This window comes from Leishmania infantum, chromosome 12 (genome assembly GCF_000002875.2).
Source record: "Leishmania infantum JPCM5 genome chromosome 12".
In the NCBI taxonomy this organism is placed as follows: Eukaryota; Euglenozoa; class Kinetoplastea; order Trypanosomatida; family Trypanosomatidae; genus Leishmania; species Leishmania infantum.
Genome location: NC_009396.2, coordinates 252354 through 269375, shown reverse-complemented (window position 1 = coordinate 269375; position 17022 = coordinate 252354). Strand labels below are relative to the sequence as shown.

General features: G+C 55.2%; 2 protein-coding genes across 2 annotated transcripts; both read left to right on the top strand.

Moving 5' to 3' along the window:
• Window positions 1-859: 859 nt before the first annotated feature.
• On the top strand, window positions 860-5281 carry LINJ.12.0460 (hypothetical protein, unknown function; the record flags this gene model as incomplete). The annotated part of the gene is made up of 1 exon (XM_003392242.1): window positions 860-5281. The coding sequence occupies one exon, from the start codon at window positions 860-862 to the stop codon at window positions 5279-5281; it is 4422 nt and encodes a 1473-aa protein (XP_003392290.1).
• Window positions 5282-10665: 5384 nt separating this feature from the next.
• On the top strand, window positions 10666-11619 carry LINJ.12.0450 (hypothetical protein, unknown function; the record flags this gene model as incomplete). Its single annotated transcript, XM_003392241.1, has 1 exon — window positions 10666-11619. The coding sequence occupies one exon, from the start codon at window positions 10666-10668 to the stop codon at window positions 11617-11619; it is 954 nt and encodes a 317-aa protein (XP_003392289.1).
• Window positions 11620-17022: the final 5403 nt, after the last annotated feature.

Here is a 17022-nt window from a genome sequence, read left to right as displayed (position 1 = left end):
TTTCCTCTCCGGCTCGCATTCGCGGTTTCTGACCCCTTTTTTGTTGTTTGTGTGTGTTTGTGCCCACCTCTTACCCCTCCCCCCACCCGCCCGCCTCTTCGTTTCCATTTGTTCCTCCCTTGTTCTTCCTGTCTGGGCTTTGCTTCTGGCTTCGGTGTGAGTTTCTTACGCGTAAACATTGTTTTTGTGCGTTCTCTGTGCGCTCACGACCTCGTCTCCGTGCCGTTACAGCTCTCCGGAGTCCAGTGTTGTTGTTCTCCATTGCTCTGTGCCGCCAAGTCGCCTTCCTCATCACCGTCCCCTCATTCCCCCCTCATCTCTTCGTGTCTCTCTCTTTTTCTCTCCGTGTCTGTGTTAGTGCGTTCTTGTTTGTATTCGGGTGTGTTTATTCCTCCCACGTGTCTCCACTACTCGGGTCATCTTGCTTGCTTTCCCGTACTTCAGCGTGTGCACGTCCTACGAGTACGTTGGTAAGCGCACCCCTCTCGTACCCCTCTTCTACCGTCTTCTGTGTGTGTGTGCGCGCGCGTCCCCTATCTCTCTCTCTCTCTCTTTGCTTTCGGGTGTGCTGGAGTGCGCGTGTTAGCGGCGCTGCCTCCGCGTTACTGAAAGCACTTCTCGTTTCCAATTTTTTTGTTGTTTATTCGAAAACTTCTCCTCTCTTTGCGTGCTTGCCGGTCACTTCTTCCCTCTTTCCTACTCTCTGCTGCGTTCGTCGCCCCGACCCCCTGCCCCGCTTCTTTCTCGCCTTCTCTTCTGTCTGTTGTGTAGCAGAGCACCTTCCTCCTTTTCTTTGCCAGCTTCTCTCTTTTTTTTTGTTTTTGGTTTCCTCTTCTTGTTCCCCCTTTCGTCTGCTCGGATGTCATCAAACCCGTCTTCAAGTCCCCCACCACGAGTGCACTCGCCGCAGCGCCTTCCTCAGGGCATCTATGGTGGTGCTGCTCGTGCACTCGCCGTCGCGGCATGTCCTTTATGGACCCGTGGTGTCGCGGGTGACGCTGGTGTGCCGGCCTCAGCGCACAGTGGCTACGAGACAAATCACAGCCGTAGTGAGTTGGCGCAAGCCCATCAGCGGCACGCCTACGCATTACCATCACCCATTAAAGCCGACCCATCGACGACACGTCCGCCGACACCACCACAGAAGCCACAGCGATCCTTGGCTGACCTGCTGGTGACGGTGCCCACTGCAGCCGTGACCAAATCCGTCAGCGACGGCCCTCATGCCACAGATCACGCTCGTCCCAGCACGCGAGCCCGGCAGCAGCCGCAACACCTCACACAGCTCAGCGCCTCCACGGCAGACGAGGGCAGCGCTACTGCTGCTGCGCCGCCTCTCTGGAGCGTGCTACCGCCATGGGCGCAGCTTGACTTTGCAGCTTTTGACGGCAGGAAATTCTCGGTAGACACGGCTCCCATCTCTGGCGGCGGCGAGGGCGGCCCTCCGTGGGAGCTCATCACAGCTCAGAACCGGATCACCAAGCCGCAGCCCATCCAAGCAGAGCGCACAAGGGACAGCAAAGCCCGCTCGTACCTGCGCGTGCAGCGGCAAGTGCCACACGAGCAGCAGTCATCGTCGCCTCAAGTCCGTACGGCCGCTGGCGGGGTCTCCATCATAGCGGACGCATCCAGCTTCGCCTCCTCCCCTTTGTTTGAGTGGGTGCCGTATGATGGATGGGATGACAGCGACCTCTGCCAAGGGAAAGGAGGTGGGTACTACAGGCGAGATGCCTCGGGCCGGCAGTACCGTGTCACGCATCGACTTCGCCCTGGTGACCTGTCAGGACCGTTAGCAGCGATGGAATCCGGCGCCACCACCCCCGGGCAGACGCAGGGCCCAGATGATGTTGGTGGGGCAGCGATGCCAGTCACCGTTAATGCCAACCCCGCGGTTCCCTCGCCGCAGCGCACCGGGGAAGCCACCTGCGCTGACCTAGATGCCCCACAGAGAGGTTTGCAGCAGCAGCACCGGCACAAGCGGAGAGCCGCTGCGCCGGCGGCGAACGCCTCACCGCTGGCGTTTCGCGACACCGTGACGACTGATAAACCGCGCAGCGTGCGGCGCGACAACCACGCAGAGGAGAACAGGGGCGAGGATAATGGCGGCGGTAGTGGTGGTGGTGGGGCTGGTGATGCCGTCGGACTTGGGCACGAAGGCTTCACCACAACCATGGTGACACCACCACCACTGCTCTCGTCCGCCGCTGTCGCACAAGGCACCTCCGCGTTGCGGCACTTCCAGTTTCAGCACGCCATCGCTGCGGCGGCACCGTCTTCCTTGGGCTTCCCAGGCGCGGGAGCAGCAGCGGCTGCGCACCGTACCAGCAGCGGCGTCGTCGGCTCCTTTTTCCTCCCTCTCGAAGCGGTGATACGCAAGGCGCTGCCGGTTTCGCGCGGGGGCTTCTCCTCCCGAGCCTGCAGCGTGTACACCGGTGTGCGATCTGACGGGACGTTGTCTATCATAATGCTGGAGGAGTATCCCGGCTACACGGAATCCACGCCAGCGCAACCCCCGCGGGCAACGGCGTCATCTCCTGCGTTCCTCGCTACTACCGCGGAGGGCACCCCCACCGTCACGGGCGCGCGAGAGGGCCACCACTCCACCAAGTCTCCTGCACCGCCGACACGGCAGGACTGGACGTGGCTACCACCCAAAGCGTCGGCAGAGCAACCAGTGCTTTTGCCGTCTGCAGACACTGACGCATCTCGTCAGCTGCTGGCCACCGTACCCCAGTCTGCTGCTGCTGGCGTGGCAGGTGCGACGTCGTCTACCAACCCACATCGGCAGGGCCCCATAGGCACTGGCGGTGTTGTCAACGAGGGGGCGGCTATCAGGGACGCCTGCGCCGGCCTCACGTCCGGTTCTCCTCCTCGCGCACCACCGACTCCTATGCCTCCTCCGCCGCCAGAAAGTGGCGACTCACCGTATGCGGCCTCACGGGATAGGGTTGACCTCACTCGACTCGGTGTCGCTACAGCAACGGTGAACGCAGCCGCGGTGGCGGCGTCGCCGATGATTGCTTTGCGGGGGCAGAGCGGCTCCTCCGTTCCACCGGGCGGTGGAAGAGTCTTTCAGAGGCACTGGCTCCCGCTCGGGTTGTGCGCTCTTCCCGTCGCCGCCCGCGGCGACAACGGCGCCTTGGCACCCGTATCGTCTTCTGGGACGCCAGCAGTGGCGGATGTCGCCTCGCGGGCAGCGGCCACTATGGGCGCGGTGATGCCAGAGTCTACAGAGCAGACGCACCTGGCTGGCTGCGACGAGGGAGCTAGACGTGGCCCAGTGCCAGCGGTAGCGAGGACGGTATGGACGACGCGCGTGACGGACGCGGCGGCTACTGGACGCAAACCCCTTCCTGCACCAGCCCGCGTCATACCCTCTCTCACCCTCTTCAACCCAACGGAACTGCCCTCGAAAGGCACCACCAGCGCATCCCTCTCCGCCCCTCAAAGTGCCGAGAGCGGTTGTGGTGGCAGAGGTCGTCAACGGACGAAATCTCTGTTGCCTGCCTGGTGCCACGTCGTTGCGGAGGCCCTCCTCTCTCCGCTGTCGCCACCAAAAATGCACCGACCTGGCCAGCGCCGTCGCACCTCTACATCCGGCACCACGACGGCAGTGACAACCACCTCGAACACTGTGGCGAGGGATATTCACAGCCGAAGGTGGAGTGCGGAGGCACGAGGCGGAATGCCGGTTGGCTCGACCGCGAAGTTCGTCACGGCGGCAGAGCGGGCATTGGCGCCCCAGTGCGCTGCTGTAGCCGCCTCCGCAGTTGACGACCGCAGGAGGGAGGGAGGAGCGGAGGAGCAAGAGAGCTGCGCGACCCCAACGTCTCACTACTCTCACTTGCCGCCGCGCGAGAGTGCTGGCCCAGACGTATCCGTGTTTGGTAACACTAACCCCACCGGGCGCCAAATCCCTCCGCCGGCGCCTCTGAAAACAACCAAACCGACTCCTCCATCACTGGTACCCTACAGTAGTGAGCCTGACGGCGTTGGCGGCGGCCGTGGCATCGTGCGGGTCGTGGCAGAGACGACCACCGTGGACTTTGACGCTCATGACGCGCCTCACGCGTACGCGCAAGTGCTCATGGAGGTCGACACCAAACATGCCACCACCACATCGACCGTCTTAGGGTCTGGGGATGCTGGCGTAGCCGCTAACGCCGACGCCGCCGCCGTAGCGGCGCCCACGCTGGAGCGGGCGCACACACGCAAGGTTCAGCTCTCCACCTCTACCACGCTGTGCCGATTTCAAGGCTACCACCAACGCAGGCGCGATGGGGGTGACGCCGTTGCCAATCCAGGGGTTGATGACTGTGGTGCCGGTGTCGGTGCTCCCGTTGCTCCTGTGCCGACGACAACGGCAGCAAGCGCGAAAAACAATACGGACGACACCTCGTGGCTGAATTACGGTGGTTCCCGCGTTGGCGATCCCTCGGCTTCGCCGACTCGATTCCGCGCTGTCGGCGCGACATGGGAAAAGCAGGGCGGCCACGCGAGTACTATCGCTCGCAGTATCGGTACCGCGGTAGTGTCGCTGCACTCTGACGCTGCACGGCCGCATACGCGCACATGTAGGCCTCCCGTCTTAGCGTCGGCTTCTGCAGTGACGCAGCTGACGATGCTGGCTCCCGATGGCACCGAAATGGTGGTGCAGGAGCACGCGAACGAGCGCCCATCGCAACGACGCCACGTTCAGGTCGGCTGCTGTGCAGGCACCACTGCTGCCTCTTCCGGCTACGCAGCTCGGAAAAACTCCCCCTACATCATGGGTGGGTGCGCCAATACCGGATATCTGCGCTTCGGTGACGTCGCGACCGCATCGCCGAGCGCGGCTGTGACGACCGCATCAGGCATGCTCGCCAAGCCGGCTGCAGCGATGCGGCACAGTGTCATTATGCGGTCTCCAGCCGTACCGGCGGGGCTAGCTGGTGAGTCCGAGGGCGGCGGCGATGGTGGAGATGTGGACCACTCCTCAGAAGGCCTCGTGAACACCAGCCAGAACACACGGTTCAAGGGCGCAGACGGCCTTGGCTCTCTGTCCATTTACGCAGAGACGGTACCGCTGTTTCAGATGCTACCGGCGCCGATCGAAGGTGTTCCTATGTCCTCCTCTTCGCTGGCGTCGCCGCTGCAGAATCGTCCGGAGCAGCAGCAGCCACAGGGCGTATCTAACGTTGCGAAGGTGAGCAGCGTGAGTCGCGTGCCAAGGAGGCCACTTGCACAGCATCTTCCCAAGCTGGGACATCCGGCAGGGCATACAGCCGAGTGCGATGTGTGACGAGAGCGCGAGCGGCGAGGCGCTCGATCTTGTTCCTCTGCGCCTTGCCCTTTTCAGACTGCGCATGTCTGCTTTTGGTGGTTGGCGTGGGCTTTATGGAGTGTAAAGGGAGGGAGGGAGAGGGGGGCTGCTGCTGTGAAAGGTGCAGCCAAGGGTCCTTGCTGGTGTGCGTGTGCGTTGTATGCTGCTCTTACAGTTTTTCCTACTTGATGCTCGGCTTTGTACTCGCTAAAGACGTGTATTTCTTTCCAGCAGCCTTCTTCGCTCCTCTCCTCCCTCTTCACCACTTCCTCTCTGTTGCAGACCCACGCCTCGCTCGATCGACTACACGGCAGGGAAACGAGGCGGATGTGTGTGTGTGGGGGGGTGATGGTGGTGTGGCCGAGGAGGCACACAGAGCGAGATGGGATGGAGGGGCGTCGCGTCTCCTGCGTCGATGCCTCTCCACCCCCTCATGAAGAAGTCTTTTCGACACGTGGTGGCGTGGACCTGCATGCCCTCTCTTCCTTCCTCCTTTTTCAGCACAGGCATGCAACAGCGCGTAGTCGCGCAGGAGGAACACGCGCATCATATGAGGAAAAAATTGCCACCTTTCTGTGTGCCTTTCGTATATGCGCAAGCACTTCTGTGCGTGCTTGTGTGCACGCAGAGCGTGTGCTTTTTTCTTTGAGCGAGGCCGGCACCGGGGCGGCAACAGCCGTCCATCCCTCTCTCTCTACGTTGTTGGGCGTCTTTTCGTTTTTATTATTATTATTCTGCACTTTTCTTTCTTTGCTGTTTGGCCACCCCACACCTCCCCCTTCCCCCTTTTCTCTTTTTATGTGTGCGTCTGTGTGTGTTGGTTCTTTAGCAGCATTGCTCGCATGGGATGGCAAAACCTTTACCTCCCTCCTTTTCGTTTTTTTTGTTCCGTATCTCTTTCCGTCCCTTCTTCTCCGTTGTGCCCTGCACTTTCCCCCTTCCCTCTCTCTCTGTCTAGGTCTTGTCTTATGCTTCTCCCTGCTTTGTCCTCGCAACTATCTTGTACTGCCCCCCCCCCCCGCCCGCCATCTTCCTCCTTTTCCTCTCCATTCTTTTATTTCGTTTATGTGTTGCTTTCTTGTCTCTTGAAATTTGCACCATTGTGCTGTTGTTTGTGTGTGTGTGTGCATGCGCCATGCTATTCACCGTTGAATCAGGTGGCACCCACTCCTTTCTTCCTTTTGCGTCTTCGCTCTCTCTTTTCCATTCCGGACCACTGGCTGCTTTCTCTTTGGTTTTGTAGCTCGTCTGTCCTCCCCCCTTCCCTCTATCGCACTTAACCCTCTCTCCACCTGCCTTCCTCTCGCTGACCTCAAGAGCTTCTTCATCCGTTTCTTCGTCCATCACAGAAGTGTCTTTCCCCATGTGTTTGTGTATGCGAGCATCGTTTTGTGCTTTTTTTTTCGGGTCTTTTCGGTTTCTCTGCTCCCCCATGTGTGCCCTCTGTCTCTCTCTCCTTCATGCCTCTTCCATCGGTCTTCCCTATGCGCTGGATTCGTCTCCTGAGAGCATCCCCCCACCTCTCCCTACTTTTTCCACACCTTCTTCCAGCTGAAGCGACGTTTTTTTTTTGTTCGCTCCTTTTCCTTTTCGCAGTTGGCAGACAATTCAAGGATAAAGTGAAATAAGGGAAGCCGAGGACAGTGAGAGAACTCGAGGACAGGGAGGGATGGACGGCTAGGTGATGGCTTCAGGATCAGTAGCGGATCTTCGCACGAGCACCCACCCACCCACACCATACACACGTCGAAGACTCCAAGGGAGATGAATTTTTGCTAGTCAAGTAGCCTCCCCCATGTCAAAAACCAGCAGCAATGAAATAAGGAGGAACCCTCACAAACTGAAAGAAGCCGTTGGTGATGTTTTAGGGGTAGGCGGGCGGAGTGCAGTGCGGTGTCATGGTCGGTTTCTTCAGTTATTGCTCTCCTTTCATTCTAGACCCTCTTGCTTTCTGACGTCCCCCTCATGAAGTCCGCCTGCACATCCCCTACTCTGTCTCCCATGCTCTTTTTCTAGCTGCCTTTGATTGCGGAATAACGGAACAACCAATAAACGGAAATCATAAAAAGGCAAAGTGGTGCTCTCTTTGTTGGGACGGGCGCACGTCCGTGCGTGTGTACGTGCCTGAGTTGAATCCCCCCCTCCCTCCCTTCCTCTCTCCCCGGTTTGTCTAGTCGATTTTTCTTTTTGTTCGTGCTTTTTCTTTCTCCGGGTGTGTTCTATGTTTTCTTTCCGACGGCCCCCTCTCTCTTCTCCGGTTTCCACATTTCTGTTGTACCTCCCCTCCTTCCCATCTCACTCTTCTCACTTTCTACTGCTTTTCTTTTCTGTTCTCTGCTGTGTTGTACGTTTCCATGCTACTCGCCTTTATCTCCCTGTGTGCGTGTGTGGGCTGTGCCTACGTCTCCTGGTTCTGCACTGCCGTTCTATCACGGCTGCCACTCCTCCTTCACGTCTGCCTTCTCCCTTCGCCGCTCTCTCTCCCTCTTGCCCGTTGGCACCGAACGTATTTCTTCGTTTTATTTTCGCTCATACGCCCTCTCCCCTCTGTTTGCACACACACACACACGTGCATACATCGATATATATATATATTTATATGTTATGTATTATATATATCTATATATATGGATATATATTAGTGCCCATAGATGTATATATAGAGAGACATGGATATATACATGTAAGCACACCACGCATGCGTGTAAAACTACACCTAGCCAAGGTACATGTAAAGCAAAGAAAAGGTAAGGGAGGGAGTGAGAAGGGTAGTTGGACAATCACCAAAACGCATAAAAAAACACGAATAAATGGCGCATCGAACACATGCAGAGCAAGCAAGAGAAGGATCGTCACCAAGTGTAGGGACCGCTTCATATTTGGTAGATCTCCTTTCTTTTTTTTTCTCTGCCTCTCCCCACTCAGCGACCCAAGACGCACGCGCGAGCGTGCAGAGTCTTGGGCACTTCTCCATCTCCTCCCCACCCCCCTGTCGGCTTCACGTGGGAAGTGTGGTGATATCCCTCGATCGGGATGCTGGTGTAATGCTCAGAGGAGGGTACTGTATAGCTGTATGTGAGAGCGCTTGCTGTGCATGCTGTTACGCTATACGGAAGCATGCGCGCGCACGTGCGTAGACGATCGCAGGCCCCAGGATGCTTTTCCTCTGCATGGGCCCTCTCCATTTGCCCCTGATTGTTCCCGTGCTGCCTCTCTCTCTTCCACTCGCCTTCTCGTTACTCGGTCCCCTTGCTTATTCTTCTCTCCTCCACCCACCTCCTTCATCCCTCTTTCTCATCGTGATACCGGCGTGGACCTCGCGCACCCCCACCCCCTACATATATACATGCCTACACAACGGCATCCCCCTCCAACAAAAAAAAAACCATCGCACTCCTCCCCACCACCCTCACCCACACTTCCCTGACAAGCAAAGCTCTCTTATTTTTATCACTAATTGTTGCGAACCCCCTCCCGTCTTTTGTCGTTCTTTTTTTTTCTTGTAATTCAACCTTTTCCATTTTTCGTTTTTTTTTCCTCCGTCTATGTTAAGCTTTTGATTGCTTTCACATCTCTCTCTTTCTCTCTCTCTCCCTCTCGCTTTCCTTCTTTGGAGAATTATTCACCGCGTGCCGCCCTCTCCTCATCACTCTTGCACTCCCTCTTTCCCACCTCTGTCTCTTCCGTGTTTTCGTGCGCTCTCTCTTTCATTTGCCGTCTTCAGCTCTCCTACCTCCAAGAGAAAGACAAACACAACATCGCAAGACCAAGAGGTGCTCTCTCCCTCTCTCTTCCACTCACTCACAAGAAACCAACGCACTCACATTTTCTTTTCGCCTCTCGCTCGTGTGCCGTTCATCAACTTGTAATTCGCCTCCCTTTTCGCTGCACACACAAATACAGAGGTCTTACAGACGCCGCTTTTTCTGGAGCGCCTTCATCGTCTCTTCCACTCTGCATTCCGCGCTCAACTGTGCGTGTGTCTGCCCCGCCTCTCTTCTCTCTTCAGAAAAGGGAGAAAACAGCCTCGCCTTTCGCGGCTGCCGCTCGCCCTACTAGTGCTACTGCCCCACCGCGTGCGCTAATCCCTGCCTCTTCTTGTCTTTTTACCATCTGTTTTTGTCTGCGCTCTAGTTGAGTTCGCGCAGCCTCCTTTCACAGTTTGCGTCGACCACTAACCGTTCTCTCTCTCCTTCTCCCAGACTTTGCCGTCTTTCGAACTCTTTCCTCCGTTTTGTGCGCTGTTTTGGTGGATCAACTTCGTTTCCTGGTTTCACCTCTCTGTCTCTGTATAGCTTCACCCAAGCACAGATACATTTTCTCTGTTTCTCTCTGTCGGTGAAAAAAAAAGGAAAAGGTCTTCTTCTTCCATTTAAGGATCGTGCTCATCATCAACCCCATTCCCCTCGCACCTCCCCCTCACACCCTCGGCTTCCACATCGCCCTTTGCCCTCCCTCTCTTCTAACTCGTTGAGCTGTGTGCTGTGCGGTGTAGTGTTTTGTGTGTGCGTGTGTGGCTCCCCACCTCTGCCCCGCTTTTTGTGTTCGTGTGTGCGCTTTTCTCGTTCTCGTTTTGTTTGGCCCTTTTACCACCACCACCACTACCACCATTATCACCACCGAGAACTTCCGTCTGTCTCACCCTCTCTTCTTGGAGTTTATTCTGGTGGTTTGTTTTGGTGTTTTCGGTTTGTTGTCTCCCTCGTCTGTGTGTGCGTGTGTGTGTGTTTGTTCTTCTGTCGTCTCTTTTTTTCCGTTCCTGTTTGCTCTCGCGCGTGTTGCCCTGCGCTCTCTTTTATTTTATTTTTATTTTTGTTATTTCCTGTGTGCGCTGCGCCTACACGCTCTTCCGCTTTCGTTTGCGCCTAGCTTTTTCCCTTTGCGCGTGTTTTGTGTGGGATCGCCTCCTCTACTTCTCGGTGGGTCCCTCTCCTTCAATCCTTCTTACGTTTTATCTTTTGAATCTCGTTTTTTTTTATTGCCGTTTTTTTTTTGTTTCGGCTTACGCCCGTTTGTGCGATCAGCTTCTCTCTGTTTCCCTCCTCTGTGTGCGTGCGTGTGTGCGTGTGCTATCTCTTCATTGTTGTTTGAGGCTTCTTTAACTGGCTCTCAAAGAAAGGAGCCTTTTTCTTCCCCTCTCTCTCTGCCGGCATATTTTCCGTCTTTCCATTGTTGGCCATTGCGTGTGTCTGTCTCCCGTCGTCTCGGCGCTTGCGTTGTCCTTTACAGTTTTTCTTTGCCTTTTGTTTTCCTCCTTCTCCCCTCGCGCGTGCTTCGCGTTGTGCGCATCTCTTTCTGTTTCCCCCTTTTCTTTGTGTGCCGCCTCTCCCTCTCTGTTTCGCGTCGGGCCTTTCTGACGCGTGATGACATACTTGCCTACAAACACGGCTGAGCGACTCCAGACGAGCAGCTTCTCCATCACCGAGCCCACCGCGTCCTCTACGATGCTGCCGGCGCCGCATTCATCAGCAAACACGAGACGCATTGAGGGACTCGTCGTCGTCCCCGGCATCGCTAAAGTAAGCGGGAGCGACGTCGCCTCCCAGTACACAATGCCGCACACCAACAACGCACCGCTCCTCTTTTCGGAACCGGAGCACCCGGCCGTCGACAACTCTAGCGGCAGCAACGACGCACAACTCGAACCAAAGGACCCGCACCTGGGCCTCATGCCGCACTGTCTCTCCTGTACCCTGCTCACATCTGCTGGGGCGCAGGAGCCCGAGGACGTCTATGGCCGCTCAATGCCATCGTCATCTGCCGTAGGCGCTGTCACAACGGCGCTGGGGTGCGCCGTGGTGCCGACCCTTCATGCGTCCTTCACTCCTGGGGCAAGCACGTCCATCATGCCTGCGCCCACCGAGGCTCACAGCGCATGTGGCTCACGCCCCCTCCAGCAGCCCCGCTGGGGTGGCAACTACGACAGCGGCAGCCAGTGCGTGTCCTTCCGCGGCGCCGATCGAAGCAATAATGTCAGCGGCTGTGGTCTGCGACTCGTCGGCGATGATGTGGAGTGGCTGCAGGGCAGCTTCGAAGACAGCGCGTCCTCTCCGCGAGAGGAGGTGCAGCTGTCATGGGGGCACCTGCAGCGCCAGCCGTGCACGGGCAAAAGCAGCGCCGCTCGAGCGGTGCCGCCAGCTCTCCACGATGCTAGGGAAGGCACCGCTCGGGAGAAGGCGCTTGCGGCTCACTACCGTTTTGAGCGTGCGGTGCAGCCACAGCCGCAGCGGCAGGGCGCTTTTCTGAGCGCTGACGAGGAAAATTGCCAGGCAGCGGCCATGCTGTGGGCAGCGCAGCAGATGGCCGTGTTCGACTGATGGAGTAACCCAGCGGCGCACATATGTGTGTGTGTGTGCCGCATAGCCATACCCACGAACACCTCCCCATGCGAAGCGCACACATTAAAGTCGATGCAGCTCAACTGTAAGCACGCCGTGCCAGCAAGCAGGAAGTGAACAGGAAGAGCTGACGGAGGCAGGTGTGAGGGCTCATCACCAGTAGGCATGCAAAAGCCTCTTAGGAAGCTGTCTCTGCGAAACGGGGAGGGGGGAGAAGGGCTTTTTTCGTGATGGATGGTGGCGGCTGCTCGCCTGCGTATGCATTAGGGAGGTGGGGCGCATCAACACGATACGTTCCTGGCATGATGCAGCGTAGCGATCGAGTGATCCGAAGACACAGACCAACTCCTCGAATGCATACGCCCTGGCGTAAGGCACTGGTGCCTTTCCTTCCCTCCCACTCTCGGTCTCTCCCCGGCTGCCTCGCCTCATCGGCTACACATACCCACACGCCTACACACCCACAGAGAGAGTTGCTCAGCTGATGTGCGCCACCCACATGCAAAATAGTACTAAGAAAGCAAAAGAGTAAAGACACCGTGCAAGGGTCCATGATGCGAAGGCTGCGGACCAGCGAAGGGCTCATGAGGACTATCTTGTCCGAGGTGGCAGACCCTCTCCCTCCTTCCCTCGTTCCCAACGCAAACAACATTAAAAAAAGAAACACACGAAAGAATTGCCCCTCCTCCTCCTCCCCCAAACAACAACAAAAAGGCGTCTCGCTTGTTCGTTTTCACGCCTTCTTTCGACGCTCATTTCTTTTTTTGTCGTTGTTTCGCGGAAAAGCTGTCCGCCATGTGCGCTTTCTTACTTCTCTGTTGGCTTCAGAAGACGCGCAGTGCACTCCACCCCCACCTCCCTCATTCGTCCACGGATATACCTCCCCCGCCTCTTACACGCAACAAACAAACAACGGAAAAACGAAAAAGTGAAAGTTACATCAACAGACGCGTGCCGATGCATGAGGGATAAGGAGATAGAGACGTACTCGCTCTTAAGCTCTTGTATGTAGACGGATGCCCGTATATATGTATGTGTATGCTTATACATGAATTTATGTGGATGTGTGTGTGTGGCTGTATTGGCTCACCGGTGTGCACTGTCCGCGTACATGTGTAAACGGATTGCGGGTCTGAGGGGGGGGGGCATGAAAAGAAGTAGGCTGAAGATGAAATAACACGAGCGCGCAGGCAAAATGAACCAGTGGGCATGGGGAAAAGAAAAATAAGAAGGGCATCTGTAGGGGATGCCTGCGCTTTTATTTTTTTTTTGTCGCAGTCACTCTCCCAAGTAAAAGCGCGAGTAAGAGAGGGAGAATGGCGGTGGTGGAGGGCCGCAGTGCGGCAGCTGCCCTTGCGGCCGTTGGAGGCGAACGAGAAGGGGAAAAGGGAGAGTGAGGTGCATTAAGCGCGAGAGGAAAAGTTTAGACCACCCGCACTAACGCAAAATAGAAGAGAAGCGCGAAAAAAAAAAGCCAACCACAGCAAGGAGGGGCAAGAGAAACGAAACAGATGGGCGAACTATCGTGGACTCGCGCGCGTGCAGCAGTGAAATGTTTATGCGACGTATTTTATCCTCCTGCTCTCCTCCGCAGTCTTTGCATGCTCTTTTTTTACTTTCTCGGCTGTTTCCCCATGACTCCTCTCTGCCTGGGTTTTTCTGTCAACACTTGCATTTGTGTCTTTATCGCGCACTCGCCTGTGCCTGTGCATCTGTGACGGTGTGATCGGCTGTGGTGGTATCGGCTGCTCACCCTTCTGCATGTGTGCGTCTCTGCGTGTAATCGCTCTGCTTCTCTCTATCTCCCTCTGAACTCGTGCGCGTCTTCTGACTCTCTTCCGACACGGCTCCTTCAACTAGCTCGTTATTATCTTTTTTTTTTCGCCACTCCGCTGTATGTTTCCTTGCTTGTCAATGTCTCCGTTATGTGTGCGCGTGGGTGTGTCCTCATCAGTCTTCCTGAACTCTTTCCTGGCTTGTTTTATCTATTTTACGTTGCACTCCCTCGCAAAGGCCTTGCGAGCGACACTGATCGCCTTCTTTCGCCCTTCTCCATGGCCGCCCTGCTGAAAGAAGTTCATCTATGGTTACATCATGTTTGCGCGTTATGATTGTTTTTTTTTTTTCGATGCTGCTCATGGATGGTGGTGCCCCCGTGCATGTATATTTCCGTTTCCGTTTTTTTTTGTTTGTGTGTGTACTGGCGCGCGACCCTATGAGCACCTTTGCGCTTGCTTTCGATGATCGGTATTTTTTTTTGGTTGTTCACTGATACTCCCCTCAGCTCGTATATACTGCTGTCCGTCTTTCTCCACTCTTAGTCGCTACGAGCCCTTTTTTAAATATTTTTATGTGTTCTTTCATGACATCAAGGCGCACGTCCTTCCTCTTCCTCTTGTGCTCTGGTTTTATTTTGCCCCCCCCCCCGCTCTTTTTTTTCGCTTGTGCTCAGCTTCAACTTCCAGCGCGGCCACTATTAGTACTGCCCCACGTCCTCTGCTGTCGTCCCTTTTTTTCCCTGCCTTTTTCGCGTGAATGTTTTCATGCAAATATATATATATATATACATATGTGTGTGCGTGCTGCTTTCCTTTTCTGCTGTTTTTTTTTTTCGTGCCCTCGTTTCGGAGGGTTTGCGCTGTTTTCTATTCTTGTCGTGCACCACCGACGCTCCCGCCCCTCCCCCCTCCCCCACCACAACGCTCTAGTTAGTCTTTTCCCGGAAGCTGTCGTTCTGCCATGGCGATAGCTGTCTTTCATCTTTTTTTTTGATTTAAAGTGGAGAGAAAGCCAACCCACGAGCATCATTCTGTTCGTGTCTTGGTGGTGGTGGCGGGCGGAACTGCCGCTTTCGAGTGTGCCGGGATGTGTTTCACTCGCCTCTTTTTTTTTCGTTGCTGTCTGTTCCCGTCTTTATTTGTTTTGTGTTGTCGGTTAGCTTGTGCTTGCGTGTTTGGCTTGCTTTTTTTTTCGGCCTCTCTGCGTATCTCTTTCTCCATTCTGTGTCGCTTTTTTTTTGTAATTCATGATGGTTCTTCCAGTTGTGGCTCTCTCTTTTTATTCCTCGCTTCTCCTTGTGCTCCGTTTTGTTTTATTTTATTGTATTTTTTTGTGTTTTCACGCTACTCTTCCCTCCACCCACCCTCTCTCTTCCTTGCGGCCCTGCGCGATAAAGAGAAAAAAGCTGTGTTCGGCGATGTATGCTCTTTCTCTGTTGACGCTCTTCTCGTTGTTTAACAGGCGGGGTGCGCGTCGGTGCGTACATGTCTGGGCTTTTTGTGTCTGTTTTCGCCGCTCAGCATATGTGTCTGTGTTTATGCCTTCGCTTCTTTGCTTGCCGAGCACTTTTTATCGAGTGATTTTGGCTCCTCTCTGCTTCTGCTTATGTCTGGAGAGGTGGACGTTTTTCTAACCGAAGCTGAGCAAGAAAACAAATAACACACACGCGCACGCGCATATTTGCAGAGAGCACGATGCAGAACCTAAGGAGCGCCCGAATAAATAAAAGGGCGAAACAGGATTTCTCAAGCGAAGTAGACGAAGGATCGAAAGAATGACAAGAGGCGAGTGCGTCGAGGTAACTTAGCGCATCCCCATCCTTCCCAGACATCTACGCACACACACACACACACACACACACACACACACACACTCCTGGGATGTGGGCCTCGCTAAGTTCGCATGACGGCACTTTTCACATCCCCTCTTGTATGTTTCTTTTTTTTTTTCCCGCTTGCTAAACTCGCCGCGGGCTCTTTCATGTGTCGGTGAGGGCATGACTTTGTATTTTTTTTGTATTTTTTGTTTACTTTTTTGTTGGGCCGTGTGCTTTCCCTTCCTCCCTCTCTCCGCTTGTTTTGTTTTTGTTTCCGCTTCTCTTTCTCGCAGCCCTCGACGTGTGCCCGTGAGACTGACCTTGTCCTCGCTTGCGAAGCCTTTTTCTTTCTTCCTCGTCGCTGATTATGGCTGTTCTCTGCACGTATGCGCTCTCCCCGTGAAGTGCAGAGGTGCCGTGGTGGATGATGCGTGAGTGTGTGGCATTTGTTTTTCCCTCAGAGATCTGAACGACTTCTTATGGTGAACGCCGGTGTAAAAACGCAGCGAGGCTGCAAGAAGCCATACCGTGTTAGCGCGCCAGCGAAGGAACCAAATGGAGCGGGAGAGAGGGGTGGAAAAGAAGGTGTATGCAAGAAGCACGTCGCTGGGCACTCGCGCGACGTGCTTGTTGCACCGAAATGCGTGCGTGGGAGTTTGCACGTTCAGGTACTCCGTGACAGACACACAGCACGCGATGCTGAACAGCAAACAAAAAAGGAAGAGCGAAGAAAGAGCGAAGCGCAATCAAAGATGTCGTCTGTATATTCGTTCACCGTCGGAAAAAAAAAATGCATGAAAAAATTGAAACAGACGCGGCGCAGCATCCAGGGCTTGCGCTGCTCTCTCTTCTCCACATCCCTCCCTCTCTCCTCCTCCTTCTGCACTGTCTCTCCCCCAACGTTTCTCCTTTCTCCTCCCTATGGTTTTTGTTTCGTTTTATGTATGCTTTTTTTCCTTTGTTTTCAACGTTAGGCGTTGAAGAAGTGTGCCTGTAAGGGGGGCGAGAGGGAGACGGGCGTGTGTGTGTGCTTGTTCGCAGGAGACAGTGAGGAGGGGAAGAGAGCATATTTTCTGTTTTTTTTTTTGGTTTACTTTTCTGGCGAGCGCGTGCTCTTTATCTGCACGAGTTATGCGGCAGAAAGGGCAGAGAACGCCGTGTCCGTCAAACGGTTCTACGGAGGCAAAGAAAAGAGAGAAGAGGCGAAGTGGAAAACGAAAACGCGCCGAGGTCACGAAGATCTGTCTGCGCGTGTAACGGATGGAGGAGTGGAGTTCCAGATGAACGGAACAAAGAACATCGTGAGAGGTACGGGGCATGTCAACAGAGGTCAAATCCACACCTGAACACTCGACAGTAGCCGGAGGGATACAAAGAGCGCGATGGAAACCACCAGAAGAAAAGACGAGGCGGAGCTGCAGAAAAGAAAAACGTCTTTGCGTTCTTTTTTTTCCCCGACGTATCCCCTGTGGTGCATGTGTGGGAGGCGATTGCCATGTCGCGGAGGTTCTCTCTCACTGTCGTTTCCTTGCTCTCATCACCGTCAGCACTTTCATTCGTGGGTTTCTTTTTCACGTTGTCTCTCCTGCCCCGTGTCTTCTCCTCCCTCTCTCCCTCTCTCCCCACTCTCCCTCCCCCTCCTTCATGGTTGCCTTGCTGCCTACTCTCTCTGTGAGTGTTTGCACGTCCACAGAATCTCTGTTCGCTCGGTCACCTCTCCGCCGCCCCCCCTCCCCAAGCCTTCCTACACCATCTTTCGTTGACCCTTCTCCTCCTGCTCTATGCTT